The sequence below is a fragment of the Poecile atricapillus genome, chromosome Z (genome assembly GCF_030490865.1).
Source record: "Poecile atricapillus isolate bPoeAtr1 chromosome Z, bPoeAtr1.hap1, whole genome shotgun sequence".
Classification (NCBI taxonomy): Eukaryota; Metazoa; Chordata; class Aves; order Passeriformes; family Paridae; genus Poecile; species Poecile atricapillus.
The window spans coordinates 145,226,139-145,249,546 of NC_081289.1; the positions used below are offsets into that span (position 1 = coordinate 145,226,139).

General features: G+C 46.6%; 1 protein-coding gene across 2 annotated transcripts in view; it reads right to left on the reverse strand.

The window, feature by feature from the left end:
* Positions 1 to 23,408, reverse strand: part of CTIF (cap binding complex dependent translation initiation factor) — a 147,435-nt gene that overhangs the window by 80,700 nt on the left and 43,327 nt on the right. For both annotated transcript variants that reach the window (XM_058828214.1, XM_058828213.1), the window contains exons 4-6: positions 20,771 to 20,844; positions 19,840 to 19,944; positions 15,904 to 15,979 (exon numbers count right to left, since the gene is read on the reverse strand). In XM_058828214.1, the coding sequence (XP_058684197.1) occupies positions 15,904 to 15,979; positions 19,840 to 19,944; positions 20,771 to 20,844 (255 nt within the window). The remainder of the gene's footprint in view (positions 1 to 15,903; positions 15,980 to 19,839; positions 19,945 to 20,770; positions 20,845 to 23,408) is intronic.

The following is a 23,408-nucleotide window of genomic DNA, read 5'->3' on the forward strand; positions in this document are numbered from 1 at the left end:
TGGGGTACTTCCTCCTGCCTCCATCTCTGATGGGACTGGAGACAACCCAGTGAGCTAGGATCTCTCAAGCCTGCCCTTCCCAAAACCAAGCCTTCAGACATCTGTGACTCTGTACTTGGCAGCCTCAACCTTTCTCTCCTTATCACTGCCAAAAATTATTCATTTAACATCGCTGGCCTTCTGCCAGCAAAAGCGCAGCGTGAGGAGCAGAACCATCTCCTCCACTCCTCCTGTGAACCAAAGTAACAAAAGTGAGGCTCTTACCCAAGCAAATTAAAAAAAAAAAAAAAATTCCCACCAGCTAAGAAAAGCTGAAGGTTAATATAAATTCCATGGGTTTGAGGGGGAAACGGAGCTGCACTCAAAGACTCGATGGCTAACCACGCTTCCTCAGTCTGGCAACTGCCCGCTCCCTCGGCAGAGTTATTGAGGAAGTTAGACGAGTGCTGTATTTGTTCCAGCTGCAAATTTCCCTTAACCCCTGGTAGTGGTGTTTTCAAAAAACACACATCTTGTTTTCTTGATGGCCGTTTTTCATTTTTGTGCGTGCCACAGCTACAGTTATTAGCTTTAAGAGCTGTCATTTGTAGATTAAAACTGAAGAAAAAAACCCCCGTTGCCATTCTAAGAAGTCCAGGCTGGATGAGCAAAATGGGGGATTAGAAGAAGGCTTTCAGGAATTAGCTTGGAACAGGAAAGAAGAAGATAAAGCCATTATAAAAGCTTGTGCTAATACAGGAGTCCTTTTTGTTGTGTTAATGCAGCCACACAAATTCCTACAAAGATTTATTAGTCAGGTCATAGAATCTGCTCTCCTTCCTTCTTTGATGACAAAATCAAGAATATTTTCCTCCATTAACATGCTCCTTTCTCTCAAGGGAAAGGAAATAAATTATATGCTTTTCCAAGACTGTGTTTTTCTGTGATATACAGAAGGCTACAGGTGAGGTTGATGCCTTCAGAACAGAGAAACAGATGCTGAAATTCAGGTACCTGTTTAGAGGCCACACTGTTTGGATGTCCCCTGCAAGGGGAGCACAGCCTCAGGTCTGTGGTACCCAACACAGGATAACTTGATGGAGCTGGGATACACAGCACTGTCCCCTTCCAGCATCCCAGACCTGCACACCACCCGTTGTCCCATGGAACTTCAGTCCAGCAAAGCACTTACTTTATGTGAGTCTGCTCCTAAGTCTACTATTTGCCTTGGCGTGCAGCCAGCCAAGCACTTAGGCACATGCTTAAACTTAAGCACAAGAGTAAACAGATTGAAGTCAGAGGGACTTAAAATTAAGCACATATTTCAAGGATTTGCTGGATAAGGGCTTTAACCCTGGTGTGCAGCATTTAACTGGGATGATTCCCAGCTGATTAGCTCCCCCTTTTTCCCAACCTCCCCTCAATTGGACCGGGAAACAAACGGTTTCTGTTTTGCCACCACACTAAAGGCCTGGCTTTAAAGAAACCTTGTCAAGCCTCCAGGCAAGCATGTCTTTCTTTAATTATACCTGCCTGTGAAATACCTTCCAGAAATCCCCACCCAAACAAAGCCTCAGGAAAGGAAATAACGGAAATTCTTGATGGTTTCCACGGGGGAAGCGATCCTAACCAGTGAGACGAGGCGCACGTAAGATGAGCCTGATGACTGTTCCTACTGTACACAGCTCCCAGCACAGGGAGACTCCTTAAAGCTCCAGCAGAAACTCCCAGCCACCTCAGCCCTCACCTTCCAGGGCAGGATACTCCCTGAATCTGTCCCCTGGACATGTCTTTCTGCACAAGCTAAGATCTGAAAAGCTATTTGGTGACCACACAGGGGAAGAAGAGAGATGTGGCAACACAAAATCCATGAAACCACCCCAGAGCAAACTGCAGCACCCAATGGGGAATCTTTCAAGATGACAAATAGCTTCCAAAGGGCTGGAGGTCACTTGCAGGACTGGGGTGTGTTTCACCTTTCAGCTTCCATTCATATGAGCTTTTAAACTTTGTTTCAATTGCATCTACTCATGGTAGGACCTTGGTGGCTGTGGGTAGGTGGGCAGGTCTGGCAGAGGGAAAAAAAAACCCAGGCAGTCACTCCAAACAGGTGTCACAGCCAAGTCTTCAACAGAAGAGAAAAGCAGAAGGTTAGAAACCTGGACAGAGAAGATGGAGATTTCCTGTGGATTTCTCATCAAGGAGCACCAATTTGCCTGGACTTGACAATGGACTAAAGGACCATCATTAAGTCCCACTCTCATCCCTTGCCCGTCCTGTTATAAATTCCTTTCTAACCATGCTCTGCTGCATTACTCTCTGCTCCTGAACAGTCAGTCCTTCCCACCAGGGCTTTAACTTCTAATTTACCTGTGCTAAACATAGTAAAGGCACCAAATAACCAAGTGCCTTTGGATAAGCAAGATGCCTGTGAAAGATGCCTGGATTCCTCCAACCTAACTGCAGATCACTCTAGGTGCCCACTAAATCATTGGTTTTCAAATGCAGAAAGACTTCTATGCTGTGAGAACACCTTGTCTTTTAATCCAATCTAATGTCAGGAAAATTACCTTAGGTCTCCCAGAAGAGCACAGCCACCAGCTGCCACACTACAGCCTTGCCCTTCCTGAACCAACAACTCTCAGAAGTTGAGGACTTGCAGAACAAATTCATGTTCTGCCTGGTATGCAAATCACGGCAGGAAAAGATGCAGCAAATAGAAGCCAAACAAGGCAGTTTTCTTTTCCTTCAGACAGGAATGTCAGGATGGTCAAGTAATCCCAGAACTCCACCTCTAATTTAGCAGGTTCCCAGCCTTAGTTACACTTGCAACCCTTGGAGCTACTCTAATTTTGTGGCCTCGCTGGCCATGGACAACTGGGCGCTGTCTCTCTGGAATATAGGCAAAGAAGTTCTATCTTGGAATTCTGTCACACTTCACCTGCCCTCCACCAGGGTCAACAAAGCCAATGTAATTATCACTTATACCTGGAAGCACCACCAAAATCCTGGAGCCAGACCCTGTGTGCAGGGATCAGAGAGCTGCTCCAGCACCAGGAGAAAAGGCTGAAAGAAGAACCTCCAACTTTCTTGCTTTTACTTTCAAACATGGGCATTTTTAAAAAAAGAAAACAGTTTGAATAACAAATCTGTTTGCCTAAGCACTGAAAAACGGAACTACGAGTGGTCTTCCTTTCAACTAAAGAAAAGTGTGTAGCGTCTGTAGTCCCAGCACTGGGCACCTCAAGAAGGGTGGGGGTGAGACCCTGAATTCCACCCTGGCCATGACTGTCCTCACCATTCCCTCAGATTTCCAGGCAAGACATGGGACAACTCTCCCCCAGCTTTGATGGGCTTTTATAACCATATTTAGTCTCGCTTCAGCTCTTGGAGCACTTGCAGGAGAAGAGGAGTTTCCACCCACCCGCCCTGACAAGGCGGGCGAGGGGAAAGGGGAGCCGGCGTGGCGCTCCTCGGATCATGTCAGGTCGCACGTACGTTTGAAGTCGGCCACCGCGTTCTCAGCAGCCAGGAGCAATCTCGCGGTGGCTGCTTCCTCCACCGCTCGCAGAGCTGATCCTCAGGAAAGCTCTGTAGTGCGAGGAAATCCTGGCCATCGCCAGCAAAGTGTTATCAACACGGCGAGGAGATAATAACGGCAGGAACTGCCTTACGGCGAGATCTCCACCGCCATCCACGTGGCCGCGCAGTGCCAAGGGCCAGCGAGCCGGGATACGGCCAGGAGAGGTCACACATGCTGTTAGATGGTTAATTGTGTCAAAAAAACCCAAACAAACAAAAGGTGGGTTCCTACAACTTGATGAGCATGATATTCTCTCCCTCTGGCAAATGCATCAGGTTTTCCATGTATGATGTGGCTTCCTGCATTGAAATTGACTTCTCTTAGAAGGCCACAGGTCCCACCTTCTCCTTTGGGAGGAGATACCATCTAGCCTGGCAGATACAACCTGGAAAGAGAATCACCACTCATGGTGGCAGAACCTAATGTGGGCTGCAAGTTTTCTGACTGCTCCAGATTAATGAGAAATATCACAGAAACCACAGCAGCCCTCTGACCAGTGTACGACCTCCTTCCCAGAGAGATGCAGGTGGCTTTCATGACAGACAGGACTGGTGGGCACATTGCTGTGGCCCCGCAGCACCTCCTGAAGATCTTTTACCCTAGGGACTGCTGGCTCATACCTTCATGGTTTGTGATATATATCTGAGGAGTGAGTCATTAAAAGTGCTGGCTTGAAAAACCAAGTGCTGCCAGGTGGTGGTGAATCCTTGGAACAAGAATAACACGTAAAGCAGCTGGGCCTCCTTCAACCCCATCCCTGCTGGAGACTGCACACCTGCAGCACACAGGCTTTGCACCTCAACTACAGGAGCAGCAGAAATTCCCCCTCTTGGACAAGCCAAGAAATGGAGGAGGTGTAGGGCTGGTGGGACATGAGGGTTCACCTTCCCTGGGTGTGCATTTGGCCACTTGTTGAGCAAGTGGGGAAGACGCTGCTGTGGCATTGTGAAGGAGGACCTAGGCAGGGTAAGGGGACGGATTTCCCCCCACCATGAGAAACACCCATTGGTAACTTCTACAGGCGTAACACTACACCAGAAATAGAGCTCCTCTGAGACTTCATTTTGTTTTCTCTTTCTTCTTTTTTTTCCTTTTCGCAGGATTACTGAGTTCGCGGAGTCTCTCTTTAATGTCACATGTGCGGCTCAGGTCCCTCAGGCCCCAGCAGAAGCAGCCTGGGATATTTGCACAGACCCCTCACAATGGAAGGAAGAGGGTGTAGGAGGGAGGATCAGGCTGCTGACCCCTTTATTGTTCTTGGGCCAGAAGAAAGCTTCCTCCTGGCTTAAGAACCACAGCGCTGAAAAAGTTTTCCAGCCAAAACGAGTCAGATGGAGTCACTGGGTGGTGGTTTTTATTATTTTTTTTTTTCTTTCTCCTTCCCCTGCCTCCCCCTTCGGTCAAGCGACGGGGAGTCACAGGGTTGTGCTCCATTCACAAAATACCTGCTGCACATCACGTAGTCCTTCCCCCCGACGGTGGGGAAAGGCGCTGTAACCCAAGCAAACGAAAATAAACCTTTTTTTTTTTCCTTTCTCTCCAGATTTAAAAAAAAAAAAAAAAAAAAAAGGGAAAAAAAAAATAGAAGGGAAGAAAGGACCCTGCTCCCAGACTGACGCCTCCAGCGTGCGCCGCCGGGGAAGGGGTAGGCGGAGGGGGGAAACAAGACGATGATATGAAAGAAAACAAAAACAGCAAATTCTGCTCTGAAAGGATTAAATGGAGGTTTTCCAAAAAAACACCCCACCATTATATAACGAGGCTTAGCTCGGAGTCACCGGGGTCACACGATGCAGCAGACTGGAAAAACCAAAGCGCAGTGTAGCCTTTTAATTGTTAAGCCAGCCATAAAAAAAATAAAATAGAAAACCGATATTGTGATATCACAACATGAAGGTGGCCGCTCATATACTGATGGTCAGGGTACTTTTTTACCTGCTTTACTCTTTCTGGCTGAAATACCATTTCAGTGTGAGCCTTGCCTTTGTGCTTATTGGGGTGGTGACCTGTTGTGCCGGGACACTGCTGGCTCAGGGAGCGCAGGGACTGCACCGCCTCCCAAAGCCTTGAGGCACACGGGGCTGGCTTTGCTCTGACAGCAAAATAATGCACAAGTTGAAGCCTTATCACAACAATCCAGGTATTAAAACACACCACCAAGCTTCCAGATCAAAATCTGCATGCAAGGAGATGATTTTTTAGCATGTTGGTTGCACCTAGGAGACAAGCCGTCTGCCTAGTCCCCAGGTTCTCCAGAACCTTCAGGTTGAGTTGATTGTTACAACCACAGGCAATCCTGAAGCTTCTTCGTCCCTGGTGCCTCCCAGCACAGCCTACACCAGAGACAGACTCATACAATTACAGAATCATGTAGGCAGGAAAAGACCAGGCCAACCATCAAGTCCAACAATTCCCCCAGCGTTGTCCAGGCCACCACTGACCCATGTCCCCAAGTGCCACATTCACATGGCCTTTAAATCCCTCCTGGGATGGGGACTGCACCACTGCACTGGTCAACCCATTTCCATGTTTAACAACCCTTTCCATGAAGAAGGTTTTGCCTAATATCCAATTAAACCTCCCTTCATGCAACTTGAGGCTGTTTCCTCTTGTTGTGTTGTGGTTTCATGGGAAGACAGACTGATTCTCCCCTACAACAGCCTCCTAGCAAGCAGTTTTGAGATCCTAGATGCAGGGCTGAACAAGCTCCATGGGCAAGAGGGATGGGATCAACCCAAACAAGAAGAAAACTTTGGAAAACCAAATGTTCACTAACCACAGGCCCAATGGCTGGAGCAGAGCAGCCACTGTTGTTATTCTGTGGTGTGCCCAAGGGGGTCCAGCAGCAGCACTGGGATGACGTCCTCAGGCTGGAAACCTGGAGATCGTCCTGAGCTCATGATTTTTTTTGGAATTCTTTTGAATACATGGGCAAATCTGTGTTTCACACTTGAATCTTAATAACTGCCTTTGGTCTGGATTATTATGGAACAATCACGGAACAAGGAGACAGGGTGTCTCATCTCTCCTGCTGCTCCTCCAAACCATGTTCATATAACTATTGACCCAAATCTTCTCATTCTCGTCTAGAAAATGTGCAGCAACTTAAACTTAAGGAATATTTACTTTTATATTTCATTTGTGCAGAGCACCAAGAGGAAGGCTGGCCAGCTGAAGGTACACACAGCCCACCAGCTTTCAGAAATAACATTGCTCACAGATACATGATGGAGAAAGTATCAGCAGTCCCTTCCCTAGAACTAAGCAGCAGAAGCAATCCATATCTTCTGTCATACCTGCTTATTTTGCCCAGCATAATAAGGGGTCTTATTTTTCTCAGCCAAAGGGAAACAAACAGCTCCTATAACCACACATATTTTCTTTCCGTTTGGACAGGGCGCCTCAGAAGAATATACAATGAGAAATGAAATAATGAAGTGGGTCACAAAAGCAGGAAGAAATGAAGCTTTATCATTCTCCAGTGGTTTCTCTGCTCAAACATTACAAGAATTATTAAAAAAAAAAAAAAAAGAAAAAAGAATGAAAAAGAAAGCAAGCCAACAATGAGGAGTTTCTCCACAACACGAGGAACAGAAGGATCAAGAGGAATAACCCTTTAGGATACGTGGACACAGGGACAGCGTTGTGTGGCCAAAGGTGTGGAGACCACATTCTGCTCGCTATTCCTTTTAGCCAAAATGAAATAATTCAAGTCCACCATCCAGCAAAGGCATTTTGGGGAGGCCACAGAGTTTTCTTTCACTGACCATGCCAGCATGTGTATATTTGAGCCATTTCCTGAGCCAGCAGAGAAGTCAATGGAGTATCCCTGGAAGTGTCCCAAGGCCAAGCTGGTTGGGTCTCTGACCAAACTGGTCTAGTGGAAGTTGTCCCTGCCCATGGCAGAGGAGTTGGAACAATACAATCTTTGAGATCCCTTCCAACCCAAACCATTTCATGATGTTGCAAAAAACCAACTATCAAAAGCACTTTTAAAATCATAAAAAGACAAAAAATACAAATGTAGGACTAAAAGGACCTCTGGGTTTTACAGCTTGGTCTGCTACCAGAGGGAGGACATCATTTAATTCCTTCATAAACAGTCTTTATTTTCCCCATGGAAGAGACATCCAGGCGTCGTGTGCAGCAATAAATTTCCCACTTAAATGACAATCTTTGACCAAACCACCCTACATTGCAATAAACACCCTGCCACTAAATACCTATATTTACACCCATAGCTATATATACATCTCCCCAAGCTGAATGGGATTCACTTACCTGCTGCCTCCGGGCAGGAAATTCGCATTTTAAGAACTTCTGGTCTCATTTATTGTATTGCTTTCTATTCCCACAACATCAGAGGAAAGGCAGCAGAAAAGGGTGGGGGAACATCTTCTGGTTAAGAAGAAATTTATAAATGTGACAGGAAACATTAACCTCTTATTTTGTCGGACCAGAGACGAAGACATCCCCCATTAGCAGGATTTTTAGAGAGCGAGGTGTTTCTAGGCTTTCCAGGTCCCTCCGACAACGGGGATGTATGCACGTCTCCCTTCTCTGGTCCTGTGGTATGCCTACTTTTTTTTTTTTGAGAGAAAATTCCTTCCTTCCCTTCATTTTATTAAAAATTCATCTCTTTTACAGAGAGCAGGGAAGGGGATTAGGATGTGGAAATAGTGGAAACAACCAAAGCAACATTGAGTTTCTACTTGGGATCTTTAGAAATCTGGATTTCTTTTTTTCTTGGCTACTTTTAATAACATTTTAAAAATTTAATCATTCCTCCACATTACTTCCATGGAAGTTGCAGGAAAATATTCAGCAAATTCAAGGGCGTGCAGCAAAAACCTCTCAGTTTTCTAATGAATCCCCTGAGAAAACAAGGGAGAAGAAAATGTAACATTATTGAGAAGTTAAAATTCAGGCAGGATTTAAGGGGTGTGTTTTGGAGTCTATAGAAATGACTGGGAAAAACAAAAACAGGTTTGCTTTGGATATTATATTGCTGCATAAAAGCAAACCTTTTTGAAAGGGAAGCCAGCTTTAAAGCTGGGAAAAATCCAAGGAGCTCCCTGGTGTGTTTAAGCCAGAGCATAATACAGTGACATTTCTGAGCCTGAAATGCCTATTGAGCTGTTAGTTATACCCCTGCAAAACTCCCCTTGCCCAAACCAGTTAATTCCCCAGAAAACTGCAGTTCACAGGACTAAAACTACTTGTGGACTCCTTAAAAGTAAAACAGAGCATTCTTTCTTCTTCATCCTCCCAGGAACAGCTCTCCCATACTCCTATTTCTTTGTGGTCCCTGGTCATGAACCCAAAACCCATCACTTCCTATTGATAAGCGCAGCCTAGTCCCAACATCTCTTTGTGTCCACCCCTCCATCATCTCAGCCTGATGAAAAGCTGCAAAACCACTCACATCCCATTATTTATCTAATTTTGTGGTACAAACCAGTGGCTGGCAAACTGAGGTCTAAGGGTCCAGCAGTGGGCAATCCATGGTGCCCATCTCCCTTCCTCCTGAGGCCAGCGTGGGGCTGGGTACAACACGGTAGGTGGGGGACAGAGACAGGTGGAAATATGGATGTTCAGGAGAACATCCTACCCTTGACAGGGCAGCAGCACCTGAAGAGAAAGGGAGAACCCCTCAGCACACCTGGAACTGCACCTGTGTGAGGAGCATCGCGCCAGAGTCCTGCTAGAGCATCCTGTGGGAGATACACGGAGTTGAGGATTGTGTGGGCAAAGGCGGGATTGACAGGGAGTCGTGAGATGGGACATATCTAACCCCTAAGAACCAGTCCCCCATCAGGGCTTTGGTAACTGAGGGGCTCACAGACACCTTCAGTTTTAACTTAATTCTGCTCAAAGCCAAAATGCAGCTCACACCCAAATTCATCTCTAGTTATGGAGAAACACCTGCAGGTTTCCCCACGTTGGAAATGCACTCTGAGCCCGAGGTGGACGCATCTGCATGGAGAGCAGTGTGGCCTGGTGCAGAAGGGTGAGAGACACTGCAGAGAGGGGTTTCTGCCTGGAAAAAGCCTTTGGAAAAGCCTCATGTCCTCATCCCAGAGCAGTGTTCCAGGGCCTTGCAGCGAGGCCGCAGTGCCCTCTAGTGCTGCAAGGCTCCCCTGTCCCCTCGGCCACCAAACACCGCCAAACTTCAGAGCTGCAGCATAAACCACCCTTGTCCCTTCCGCCTTCCCTCCCTGCTCATCCCAAACCCAAACCCTTAACCAGCCAATCCAACTGGCGTGTGAGAACATCCCGGTGCCTCCTACCCTGGCAAGCACAGCAGCCTGGCCCTAACTCTGAGCAGCTGACCAGCAGCAGCACCAGGAGCCACTACAAAACAGGATCTCTGTGCCCGCCAGGTTGGGAAGACACCCCCAGGAATTATGAGTCAGCACTGCAACGTTTGCCTGACAGCCAGAAGAGTAACACCAGCCCTGAGAAGGGAGAGCCCATCTCATTTTCCACAACCAGCAACCCACTCTGAGCCATAATAATGATAATAATAATGATAGCGACAGCAACAACAATAACCATAATAATGACAATGATAACGACAATAATATTTGTAATAGTGGTAATGATAATAATGATAATGATAAAAATAATAATGATAACAATAAAATAATAATGGAAACATCAAAGTTCCTGGCCATTTCTCCAGTGTTTCATTTATGTGCTGAACAAGGCTATCATATGGTATTAGGAAATTGGATATTAGGAAACATTTCTTAATGGAAAAGCTGTCAGACCCTGGCACAGGCTGCCCAGGGCAGTAGTGGAATTCCCATCCCTAGAGGGATTTTAATGCCATGTGGATGTGGCACTTGAGAACATGGGTTAGTGGTGGCCTTGGCAGTGCTGGGGAAATGGTTTGACTCAATGATCTCATGGGTTTTTTCCAACTTCAAAATTTCTGATTCTGTGGTACGAAAGACCATCATAATCTGAAAAACCCATGAGAAGATCTTGCCTTTCCTGCACATTCGATAAAACCCTCAGGGTTTATAACCTTCACAGATCATAGGGACTGTGCTCTGCCACCAGAGCCCAGGCCTGCAGGAACCTGTGAGGTGATGACCTGCACAGTCCTGGTCCAGACCTCTCCAGTGCTCTGGAGATCTCCATGACCTCATCTGCCTTCCTTGGCAATGGTGGCCTGAAGTCTGGCAGGGGAGTGATGCTGGAGGGGCTACAGGTGACAAGAGCAGTTTGCCCTCTTTGCCTCAGGTGATGGCCACTGTCAGTTGGGTTAAATGCAACAAAGAAAGTGCCACAGAAAGCTCGTGTCTCACCGGAAGCCACAGCAAACCAAAAGCTTTTTGCACAGAAGCAGAGCTTTGACTACCAATACGTTGTGACCTATACTCAAGTAAGTCTTGGCTCTTTGACAGGGACTTTCCACAGTGGTTTTAGCTGTTACTGTATTGGAAAGACCTTTGGGATATGGGTTTGTCAGACAAGAAACCCTCTTCTGAAGGCACTGCTGTGCCCACACACTCTGGGCAGAATCCAGCAGGAAGTGGGGACAGGGAGAAGTAATCCCCTCTTTTTGGGGCTCCTAGGGAGGCACCCTGACCTTTCCATAAGTGGTGGACGCATAAAGGACATCAGGGTTAGACCCTGTGAGTGACAGCAGGGACACAGAACACAAGGGGCACACACCACATCGACCAGGACCCTCCCAGTGTGAGGGTATGCCAGGCAGAGGGATCAGCGCACCCCAGATCCACCAGCACAGGACAGCCTGCTAGAAGAGGGACACATTTCACAGCCAAGGCTGTGAAGAAGGAGAAATCTGGGTTGCTTAATGTGCTGGATAAAATGAGAACTGCCCAGCCTAGAAGTATAGAAAGAGCAGGCAAGAGAGGAGGTGGTGAGGTGACAACTCCATATGGTGATAGTAAATAACACCACATCACCAAAGACCTGCCTGTGAGCTCCAAAGAGACATGTTCTCCCACTACCACCACTCTGGAAGGATCAGGGATCTGCAGGGTTCAGGAACAAGCCCTCACACCAGCTGGAAAATAATCTCCCCTCCTCACCTGCAGAGTGACAACAGAAGGTTTGCTCGCCCATGATCTATCCTCTCCCCCTGGACACCTGGGTTACCTCATCTCTCTTCAGGAACCTTCCATATCTGACCCAATCCATATGGGAACTGGATGTTCTGCACCCTACAGAGCTGACAGTGAAGGGACATGGGTATCCTCAGATGGGAATCATCCAGCCTCTCCTAGAACTCTACACTGAGGTGCAACAAACTGTGTCCCAGTGTGTCCATGCCTCACCTGGGGCAGGAACCCCAAGTGACCAGCTCATGCACAGGTCATACTCACACCATCTCCACACTGAACTGTCAGGTCTGACTTGAAAATACTCAATTCCAGCACCAGGAGAAAAGCAGTGTAACATCAAAGCTGAAAAAAGAATCTGCAGCTTGGTTGCCTCTGCTTTCAAACACAGCCATGCGTAAAAAGGAAAGAGTTTAAATAATGAATCCATTTGCCTAAGTACCTATAGGCTGAACTACAAACCGGATCAGGAATCCTGGTGCTTCTAATCCTGTTTGGACAAAACCAGGAACACAGTGGTGCTAAGAGGAATGTGAACAACTTAGAGAGTCTGCCTTTCTCCTTCCAAGGGAGCTTCTCTCTTGTTTCTCTTCCAACAAGGAAGCTGGATGACGACCGCAGGCAGAAGAGAAACAAGCAGTTTATTGTAACTGCAAGCACATGACAAAAAGGGTCAAGAATCAGTAAGGAAATGGAAGGAGATGAGCGGAAGGCAGCAAGATGCCAAACCAAACTTTATCAATGCCATCTTCCAAGTTTATCTCATTACAACAATAGAGCCAAATATGCCTTTCAGAAGTGCCACATTTCTACCTTCTAAAACACAAGACAAGGAGCAGCTGGGCAGTGAAGGCACATTCCCAGCATTCCAAGGAGGGCAAGCCCATCCCAAAGGCACCAGTCCAGCAAACTGAAAGTCAAACTCTGCAATACACAAGTCCAGAAACCACCTGGGACACATCTCAAAATTCTCTGCTTGTGTCTAGAAGCATTCACAGCACACCACTGTGACATGCAGCCTCCTGCATCCTTTGTGAGTTACAGCAGTTCCACAGGAAGGAGCGGGGCGGACCTTGCCCAGAGAAACTGTGTCTGCCCCATTCTTGGGAAGTGTCCAAGGGCAGGCTGGACTGGGCTTGGAACAACCTGGGATAGTGGAAGGTGTCCCTGCCCTTGGCAGGGGGGTTGGAAGGGGATGAGCTTTAAGGTCTCTTCCAACCCAAGCCATTCCATGATCCTGTGATCTTGCAGAACATGACCGCTTGGGTTATTTTCTCTGGGAAGTGCAGATTTTGCCAAGGGCTTGCTTGCCAAGGACTCTATAGACTAAATCCGGGACCAGAATACTTGGATGTGACACATCCAAGCCTGAAAGACTTGGATATGTTTGCCAAAGGGAGCAAAAGCAAAAGGCACTGACTCTGCCCTCCCTGTGACATCTTCATGACACCAAGGTGGTTATGTGGTCTCCTCTAACAAAACAGCTGACATGAAAATGGAGAGGATGATAAAGCCTCTTTCTGCACCTGAGCTGTGCCTCCATACACAGCAGATGCTCCCTGGTGCACAGTAAAAAGCAGATCTTATGAATGGAGAACACTTACCTTCAGAAGAGTCACTTTTGGCAGCACTTTGGTGAATCAGTGCCCAAATCCTACTGCACACTCTTATGAGTAAGGAGAGATGAAGAGGTTATGGCTGATGAGGTGAGCCAAGGCAATGACCTCACGAGCTCCTAGCTATGAAGCTTTCAAAAATAAAAACCTATTCATCAGTAAAAAAAAACCACCTCAGATGGATTTTGAAAGGATGGGGCAAGAGAAGGCTTCAAACTACGGTGAAGGAGTTGTGAAGCCTGTGCATGTCCACGAGATGGCAGAGCACGCCGTGCAGTGAGAGCATCCCCAAGGACTGGGATGCACAAATTCCAAACAAAAGAAGAGAATCTGGGGAAAGGTCGTTTGGGCTTATTTTGTTTTGTTTATTTTCCCACCCTTCAATTGCCAAATAGTCATAGATTTTCCTTTCAATATTTTGTTAAAATACCATTGAAAGATTCCAGCAGAAAAACTCATGTATAGGGATATTAACACACAGATATCCAGAGCAGTCTGCTCAACCCCCAGAAAACCAGAATATTCTGCTTAATTAGGGACATCTCTGCATCTCTCCGTAGATATCCATACAGACCTGGATGTACACTGGAGATTAATTCTAGATTCATGTCCTATGTCTATCACACCTTAACACCAAAGGCACACAAATCTCCAAGTAGCCTGCAAGCAAGACTCCCTACCTCTCTCAAATGTGGTGCTTTTAACCTTTCCATGGCTGCTGAAGCACACCCAGCAGCGAAACATTTCCATCTGAGTCCTGCTGGAGGATGTTTGGACCACCCCAGTTGTGCTGGAGGACGCCTGGACTGGTTCAGTCACACTGGAGGATTCTCAGACCAGCACAGTGGGGCTAGAGGATGATCAGATTTGCCCCTCCATCTGTGCATGCCTGCTGTAAGCAACCCATGAGCTCTCAAACACAGACAGAACAGGAGTTTATATTTCACCAACCTGAGAAGCCTCCTCTTCAGGATGCAACACATGCAATAACAGTGTGGGCCAGCCCCATGGGGTGAGGGATTTTCCTTCCACAGGCTCACACAAGGGAGTATCTTCTCTTATGCCACCCCCCCTCACTGCTCCACAGAGCCACTTAAAACAAGGGATAAAGAGCAGTAAAATCACTGTCAGCATTGCACAGTTGCATTCAAATCCAGTTAACAATGATATGTCAGGATTAAACCAGCTGTCTGCAAGTATTTCACTTGTCCATGCTGAACAAGATAAACCCTCACCCAAAGCCACCTGGGTCCTAGCACCCACAGACACATATGACTGGCTGTACATGCCAAGGTAAGCACGTCTGCAAATTAATGCAGCACTTGCACGAGCCTGCCCCAAGGCACAAACAAAACATCAAATCCAGCATTCCCACTAGGTCTTCCAGCTTAGAGATGTCACACTAACTATTAAGCCAGATATTAACGTATACATTGGAATTAATTAATTGTATTCAATGCACTCTTAGGACACAATGAAATGATAACCAGACCAGGAGGACCTGGCTTATTTAACAGCTGTTGATTAAAACCCTCTTGAAGGTAATCAACTCCTAGCACCAAAGACAGTTTGATTGTTCATTTCCAATTTTTCCCCAGGGAAACTAACATTATTTTGCAGAATTAATGAGCTTTGCATCAGCTGAACCTGATGTTTTTACCCTGTGACCTAAAGTCCAGACATACCAAACATGGAAGAGGCTGAGCAGGAAGCAGCTGCAGGCAGTGTTCCTCCCTGCCAAAGTCAGCTGCCCTTCTCCACTCCTTCATGTACTCAGTGCCAAATAGCTCACTCAAAAGAAACAGCAAGGCAGATTGTCACATGGCCTGCAGGACAAGCAAAGCTTTTCCTCACATGATGTGTGAGCAAGAAGCCCTGAGAGCTCTTGGCTCAGCACTGAAAAGGGTAACACTACCACAGCACATGGGATGTTCCCATCCTTGCCTCTGGAGGCAAAGAGGTTTCAGCCAAAACACACTGGGCATCCTCAGAAACTTGCCTATCTCAGGGCACTCAGCTCCTTCGATGACTAGGGCTCTGTAAAATGGAAAACTCTATGATACTGACAAATTGACTTATTCAACCTGACTTCTGAACTGTGGGGTCTCATCCTGCTATCTCCCAATATCCACGCATCAGAGGTCATTTAACCAGAACTGCCAAAACTGTATAGAGAGATCTGGTGAAAGAACAGGCTGGAGAAAACACACACGTGGATTACCACTGCATATATGTATGGGCACCACCCCAAAGGAGCAATACCTGTGTCAGCACACAGGCATTGCTGGCTTCCTGACAGCAATTCATTTTGCAGCTGTCAGGATGGGTTGATGCTTTTCAGAATCTCCTTTTCTTCAACACACGAGCCCTCTGTACATCCACATATATACATATATAGGTATACACTGCCCTCAGAGTATCACCTCCCAACAAAGTCTGAGTGGTACCTGCCCTTGCCCAGCACTAACACCTGAAACCACAGGCACAAATCTCCCTCCCAGCCTCCAAAAGACCACAGCCCAGCAGCTTTCCCACTCCTGAGGGGGGTTTCCTAATGGAACACAAGGCAGGGAAGGCACTGCTGCTGGTCCCTACGGTGGCAGGGGCAGATGTCCTCATCACCTACCTGCCACACTGGAAGGACTTTCTCTATGTCGTTCAAGTTGATGCTGTCACCATCCTCATATTTCCCCTTTCCAAGCCTGTGACAAGAGGAAAACAAAACAAAAGCATGTGAAAACTCGCTGGAGACACAGTTAATTTTCTATTAAGGCACAAGGGGAATATCAGTTGTTACGGCAAAGGCCTCTCATGGAAACAAAGAGGCTCTCTCTGGAGCAAGTGTGCTGTGCCTCCAAACACTCCCACGTAGGCGTAAAGCTGTTAATACAAAATTAAATGCTCTGCTCAGTCATCTCCACCTGCACCATCTGCCACAGCTTGCAAACACTTTTAGTAGTAACAGCAGTGAGAAAACCGAAGGCAGTCCTGAGCCCAGGGTTACTCCATTTCCAGACCAAGTAAAACTGAAAGCACAGCCCACCTGGACAGCAGAAATGAGAGCACAAAAGGAGTAATGAAAAACGTTTCCTTTGAAGCATTGCTCATTTGCTGGTCTCCAAGGGAGCTCCAGCTCCCCTGCTGAGAAAGGTGTTGAAAATCAGCAAACACACACCTCAGACAGGAAGCAGCAATCGATATAAATATAAACAGACAATTTGAAAGACAAAGAAATTGGGATGAGAAGTCAAGCATTCACACACCATACACAGAATTGTCAGCTCACCGACTTTCTTGAAACAAGAAAGGAAAAAAACAATCCAAAGATAATTACTAGCTGGATGCAAAGAGTTTGAGATGATACAGAAAAATAAAAAAAAGGTCAGTAAGTATCATCCTTCTTTGTTCATAAACAACAGAGATGATCTTTTTTTATTATGCAAGAATGATAAAATGTTTTTTTTCAGTTAGAAGCAAGGTATTGTTAAATAAGATACAGCAGAGACTTTGGTAGAAGCAGACCCAGGTAATCAGTGCCTAAAAGTCAGAGAAAAACAGATCTTGGAAATAGAAAAAATGGGAGGAAAAATTTAGAAGAATGGCATGTGCTGAAGTACCAGACTCAAAAACCAGCAAGCTGAAGGGAAGCAATTTAATTAACCTTAATCAACTTGAGCACCCTGGTTTAGTAAAAGGTGTCTGCCCATGGCAGGGGGGTGGACTAGGTGATCTTGAAGAGCCCTTCCAACTCAAACCATTCTGTGATTCTGTATTTATTGGAAATTAGAAGTGCTCAACAACTGACTTTGCATCATAGATGAAATCCTGACTTTGACTTACCAAGGTAAAAATATAATGTGCATACACATACAGAAACACAGAAACATCTGAAAAAATAGTTATATGCATGCATTTATACACATGAGAAAAATCATGTCACACATCTGGGGACAAATAACGCCAGCTGCAGGTGCAGAACACAAGTGTAGTGTAGGAAGAGGTCATCTGAAAAGGGTGGGGACCATCCCAGGCTGAATTTCTGATGCTGAACTGTGACTAAAAGGCAGGGGATGAAGAGGAGGCAGGGATTAGGGGGATGAAGGCAGCTTTCCTCTAGAGACAGCATAGCTGAGCCGCAGCTACAGGACCACGGGCAGCACCAGCAGCCACATTTCAAAGAGGTGGTAGAGAAATTCCTTAGAGTACCTGAAAAACTCAAGTGATACATGTGCTTGGGAGATACCTGGAATGAAAACACCAGCTGCAAAAGGATGTTTGATCTGGAAGAGTACAAGCAAAGCAAGATCTAGCACTGGAAATTAAAGGCAGATATATTCAGGTCAGAAACATGGTACAGTTCCTCACTTTTTCTTAACTGCTCCACTTTTGATTATTCAGCATGCCACCAAACAGCATTCGCCTGGAGGAAAATGCTTCACCCAACCAAAAGTCACTTGAGGTCACACAACTGGATGCAGCTACATGGCCAGCCTTGGGCAACTGATCAGGAATAAAATGTTTTTCTTTACTGTTGTAAACACATGAAAACATTGAACATCACACTCCTTTCTTTTTCCCTATTATTTTTTTCACTGCATAGCCAGATTGTTAAAAAGAACTTCCCATTCAAGCAAGAGGGGAAAATGCCTAGCTAGCAGGTGGAGAGTCATGGAGGCTCAGCAAGCTGAATCTCAGCACAGATTCAGCACGGAGAGCTGATGAATGCACAACACAGTCAGCTTTAGAAGCTAAAAAATAAGACAATTTTGCTTTTCTTTGTGCTTCCTCTGTTCTAGCCAGGTTACTTACATGGAGTGCCTTTTGGGACATACACTGTTTTGTGCTGATAGCATCTGCTTAACTTTTCTGCAGATACACTAATTCTTACTCCACTTTTACAGCTGTAATATTTAGGAGTGATTAAATATCTCACCTCCACAGTGCCTCCTCTACCTGTTTGCAATGTGGGCATTCACAATGCAGCAGGAACCAGAGGAAAACCACACCACCAACCCTGTTCCATCCTCCCTGCACACAGCAGGTGTCACTGACAGGATCACCTGATAAATGCCTTCAACCATGGAGCATATTATATCTTCTTTTACAGAGGAAGCACATTGTATCTTATTTTACAGAGGGCACCTTCATCTCATTTTTCAAACTCATTTGAGAAAATGGGATTGAACTTGACTAAGAGACTTAGTGACTTAGAAATTTAGTGTTACATCTGAAAAATGCTCTGTATAAACCTGCAGTATACCTTACTTATAGAGCAGAAAAAAAAAAGGTTGTCTGAGTCTTCCTGTCCCTGTATGTTGCAGGAACCTGCAGATATTGACCCTGGGCTGGCATGGGATTTCTGGCCTGGCTGGATGTTTCTAATTGCTTCCCATCAATTGTTCTAACAACAATTCTAAACCTGTCTTCTAAACAAGGTGTGCAGACCAGGGATATGGCACTGGCCAGTACTTTGGCAAAATCAAATTATCAGCAGAAAAATGTCTCCAAGAGAAGACTTCCATCCCTAGAAACAACATGGCAGTGATGGAACATCAGCTGCAACCTCATCTTGCAGACCTGTTCTAAATTTTCCCTTCCTCTATGTTCTGTGATAGTGTGAGGAAAACCCGACATGTAGAATCATGGAATTGTTATTGTTCGAAAAGACCTCTAAGATCACCAAATCCAAGCATTCCCCTGGCCCTGCCAAGGCAACCACTGACCCATGTCCCTGAGTGCCACAGCCACATGGTTTTTAAATCTCTCCAGGGATGGGGACTCCAGCCAGCTGACTCCTGTGAGCAGCTGTGGAAGGGCTGGACAGCCCTTTGAGTAAAGAAACTGTTGCTAACATCCAATCTACACCTCCCCTGCTGCAACATGAGGCCTTTACCTCTTACCCTCTCATTTGTAACAGGGGAGAAGAGCCTGACCCTCACCTGGCTGCACCCTTCTGTCAGGGAGTGATTGCTTCTTCATCTGCAGAGAACCTGCAGGGAAATGGTGACACCCATCTAAGCAACACTTGTGAGCCACTTGGTGCCAGCACAGGTTTATTTGGTTTGACCAACCAACAACCACTAAGGAATCCAGAAATACCAGGGAAGCCTGTGGAGGCTGTCACAACCAAAAAGGAGCTGTTGAATGTTTTCACAGCTTTATGAAACACATTGATGCTCTCTCCTTCCCTGAACTCTTGCTGGGAAGAACACTGTCATTCACAGGAACTGTAACCAGGTCAGCACTAAGCCAGGATCTTTCCTCCAATATCCAGAGATGTTTAAATTTAGAACACCGGGATCTAGGAGACTTGGAACCAGAGTTATTTAAACACTGAGATCTATCAGGCAATGCAAAAATACAGGGAACAACTCCACTCCAGCCCAGAACTGGATGATAGAGGAGCCAGACAGACTGATCATAGTCTTCTCAAATTCTGTAAACAGTCCAGTGCTTCTTCCCTATCCTCTATGCGAGGTGTGCCACCAAGCCAGAGTTCCTAGAGCAAGAGAGAAGTTAGAGACCTTCCTGGAGAGCACAGTATTGCAGAGACAGCACTCACCCTTCTCTGTCTATGTGAGGCAATGGGTGTTTGGAGGTGTTTCGCAGCTTTCTGTGAAACTGGGTGAAATCTAGTTTTTCAGGCTGCAAGTCCCACGTTGCACCACTAGGAGAGAAAAACAGGGAAAAACAGAGAAAGGAAGTCCACCACTAATTAAACAGCACTGAGCTGTAGAGCAGAGGGCACATCAGAGCCTGCAGACAAGGAAAGCTGGCATTTCTGGGAGCACCACTCCCCACTCCCTGCTGCAGAGCATGTGGATGTGAGCCTCCAGTCCTCACACTGATGCATCTCTTTTCATTTTTTCTTGTTTTTCAGGTATGCTGAGCTCTTGTGGCTTGATCTAAGCCTCTAATTTTGATACAGAAGACACCCTGCAAGGTGTCTTTTCACTCTCTCTACCAAGAGGGTATCGCAACAGGTCCATGAAATGATGTTCTCTCTGGTCCTGCACGACCTGTCTGCTCCAGTGACTCAACACCTGCAGATTATGCATAAAACTGGACAGAAAGGATATTTCACTGCTTTCCCCACACTGAGACAGCAGACTGGGCAGAGTTCTTCCCAGCAGCTAGGAAGTCAACACACGATGGTCCCTCCAACTAATGGGAGAGTAAAATCGCAGAGCAGCAGCTCAGAGCTGACTCAGGTCTTGCCTGTGCAGCTCTGGGGTGACTACAAGTAATTGTACTGGTACTGGTTTCAGGTGTTTGGACTGCAAACCCAGGCACTGGCCCCTCCAAAGCACACAAGATGCTTTGAAAAGATTCTGCTTGGTGCCACAGGCTAAAATGGGGATGGGGAGGAGCAGTGATGTCAGTACTACCAGGGTACTCTCTGGTGTCTGGGTACCAACAGGGTGGACACACTGGCAAGGGCTAAGACAAGGCACAGTCCATCTTTCTCTTAAAACATTTTAAAACCAGCTTACCTGAAGGAGTCAAAGGTGTTGGCAGCCCAGATGTCTGTGCCCAGCATGTCAAGGTTGCTCTCCTTGTTGCCATTCTAGGAGAGATGGAAAGATGGTTACTTGCTGGGAGGCACATGGAGCTGTCCTGACCAGGGCACAGCCTCTCCCACCAGCCACAGAGGTGTCTTGGCTCTGCAAAAGGGATCCTGTGTTCCTGTGTGAATCCATGCAATGCAGAGACCCCTCACCTGCTGCAAAAGTGCACCATGAAGGCAAGGAGTGGCAGTTTCAGCCTTGAGGACACAGAGCTGTGCACAACATGGAGCAGACAATGCACAAGCTCAGCTCTGACTCCAGCCCTGTCCTCCTGCCCCATGTCCATAACCACAATGCACCAAGGTCCAGGGGGCAGGCTGAGATTCACAAAATCACAGAATCATTTAGGTTGGGAAAGACCTCTAAGACTGACCCCAACGTGTGCCCGAACCCCCTTTGTCACCCAGCCCAGAGCACTGAGTGCCACATTCAGGAATTCCCTGAACACTTCTAGGGGTGGGGACTCCAACACCCTGGACAGCCTGTTCCAATGCTTAGCAATCTTTCCTGTGACAAAATTCCTCCTGATGTCCAACCTGTCCCTGCCCTGGCCCAGCCTGAGGCCGTTCCCTCTCCTCCTGTCCCTGTTCCCTGGCAGCACAGCCCGACCCCCCCGGCTGTCCCCTCCTGCCAGGGACTTGTGCAGAGCCACAAGGGCCCCCTGAGCCTCCTTTTCTCCAGGCTGAGCCCCTTTCCCAGCTCCCTCAGCCGCTCCTGGGGCTCCAGCCCCTTCCCCAGCTCCGTTCCCTGCCCTGGACACGCTCCAGCCCCTCGGTGTCTCTCCTGTGCTGAGGGGCCCAGAGCTGTCCCAGGCTGGCACAGGGGACGGGCCCTGCCCTGGGGCTGTGTCACACCTGGCTGCCACAGCCCAGGGGCCACTGGCCTCTTGCCCACCTCCTGCCCAGCCACTGGCACCAGCACCCCCAGGGCCTTTCCCCACGGGCATTATAAGAAACCTCCAGCCAACTGCGAAACACCTTGAACTTTCCTGTGCAGCTGCTTTTGTCAAAATGGACAACCCAAAGCATGAGCATCTAAAGCAAAAAAACCTCACCTATGTTATTCAAAGCCCTTTTACAGTCATCAGCCCTCACATGTCCTTCCTGCACCAAGAGGGCTGCCCTCTCTGCCCTTTACAGCCGAAGTAAATCAGGTTGGATTTCGCCATTCAAGACCATTCAAGAAATTAGACTTGACTCAGTCTGGATGGATTGAATGCATTTCACAAAGGGAATCCCATATTAACCAATTTTCCCTCAACATTTCTTATTCAGATTACTCATAACCTTGCACATATTCAGATTATTTAAGCATCTCAGTCCAAATGATCCCACTCTTGCAAAACACATGCTAGAGAAGGTGGAATTAATCAATTCCCCACCATGTAACTTCTGTCATTTTCAAGTATTATTAATATTAACCAAGACATTAGAAACTCATAAAATATGTGACCATTTCTTAATGAAGTCCCAGAGCTCAATCTGCTCACAAAGTGAGCAACACTTTCCTAACCAATGTCAGGGACACACGTCCTCAGTGAACAGATGGTTTACACTTTGCAGTCATTTCCAGCACAACCAATTTAGACACCAGAAACTCCAAACACAGACACATTGCTCCCTTTTTAGTCTTCTCCAAGGGGTTTATGGATTATGATTTTAACCCCTGGGGATCTGCAGAGTTGACATGTCTCTGCTCAGAAACAAACTACCAGAAATACATAATAACTCTCATAATAAGTTACAGAAGAGGAGCTTTTATTTTAGGCAAATGCAAGCACGATTTTCTCCCACCAAGGAGAGGAATTAGTTTTTTAAACCCTTACAAGCATCCAGAAGTAGTATAACGGAAGTATACATGTACAGGTTATCACAGCTGTCACACAAGGAAGAGAAACCTCTTCCTGCAGACAAATTATTTCAGGTGGTGAGGAGGTCAGGCAGGTCCAAGGCAGCAGCTGGACACTCTCACCCAAACCTGGTCCTCCTGGAAGATGTGCCCATAACCTCTTGGAGACATTCCAAGCATCAGCCAGACTCCACAAAGGCGGCGCCAGGGCCCAGTGACAACGCACCTTGTCATTAAGTCGTTGAGTCACTGTGGCCATTTCAAGACACTGTTTTGGTCTTCTATGACCTGTCTTTAGAACCAGTCTCTGTGTCAGCTCACAGGACAGGGATCAGCCTTGCAGCCTTGCAGCCCTGTACTGCAGGGAGCTTACTAAAATGCTCTCAGCACAGTGCCGAAACTTAATAATAAGACTTCAAAAAGCCAATTCTCAAATCCAGGTACAAAAAAAAAAAAAAAAAAAAGAAGATTAAAATTTGCATGTATTTAAGAAAAGCAGTGACTTGCTGTCAGTCCCCCCAGGACTGCAATTAGAACCATCAGCAATTTTAACATGAAACTCACAGTGACCCAACCCTCATCTTTAGATACTCTTTTTCACTGAGAAGGAGTTAGTACTGCTGAAAATTAATTAATTCACTCAGAATGATAATTGAGAGAGACGCTTTCAAGAGTAACACCAGTACTCTGAGGGACGAGACATCCAGTAAAGCAG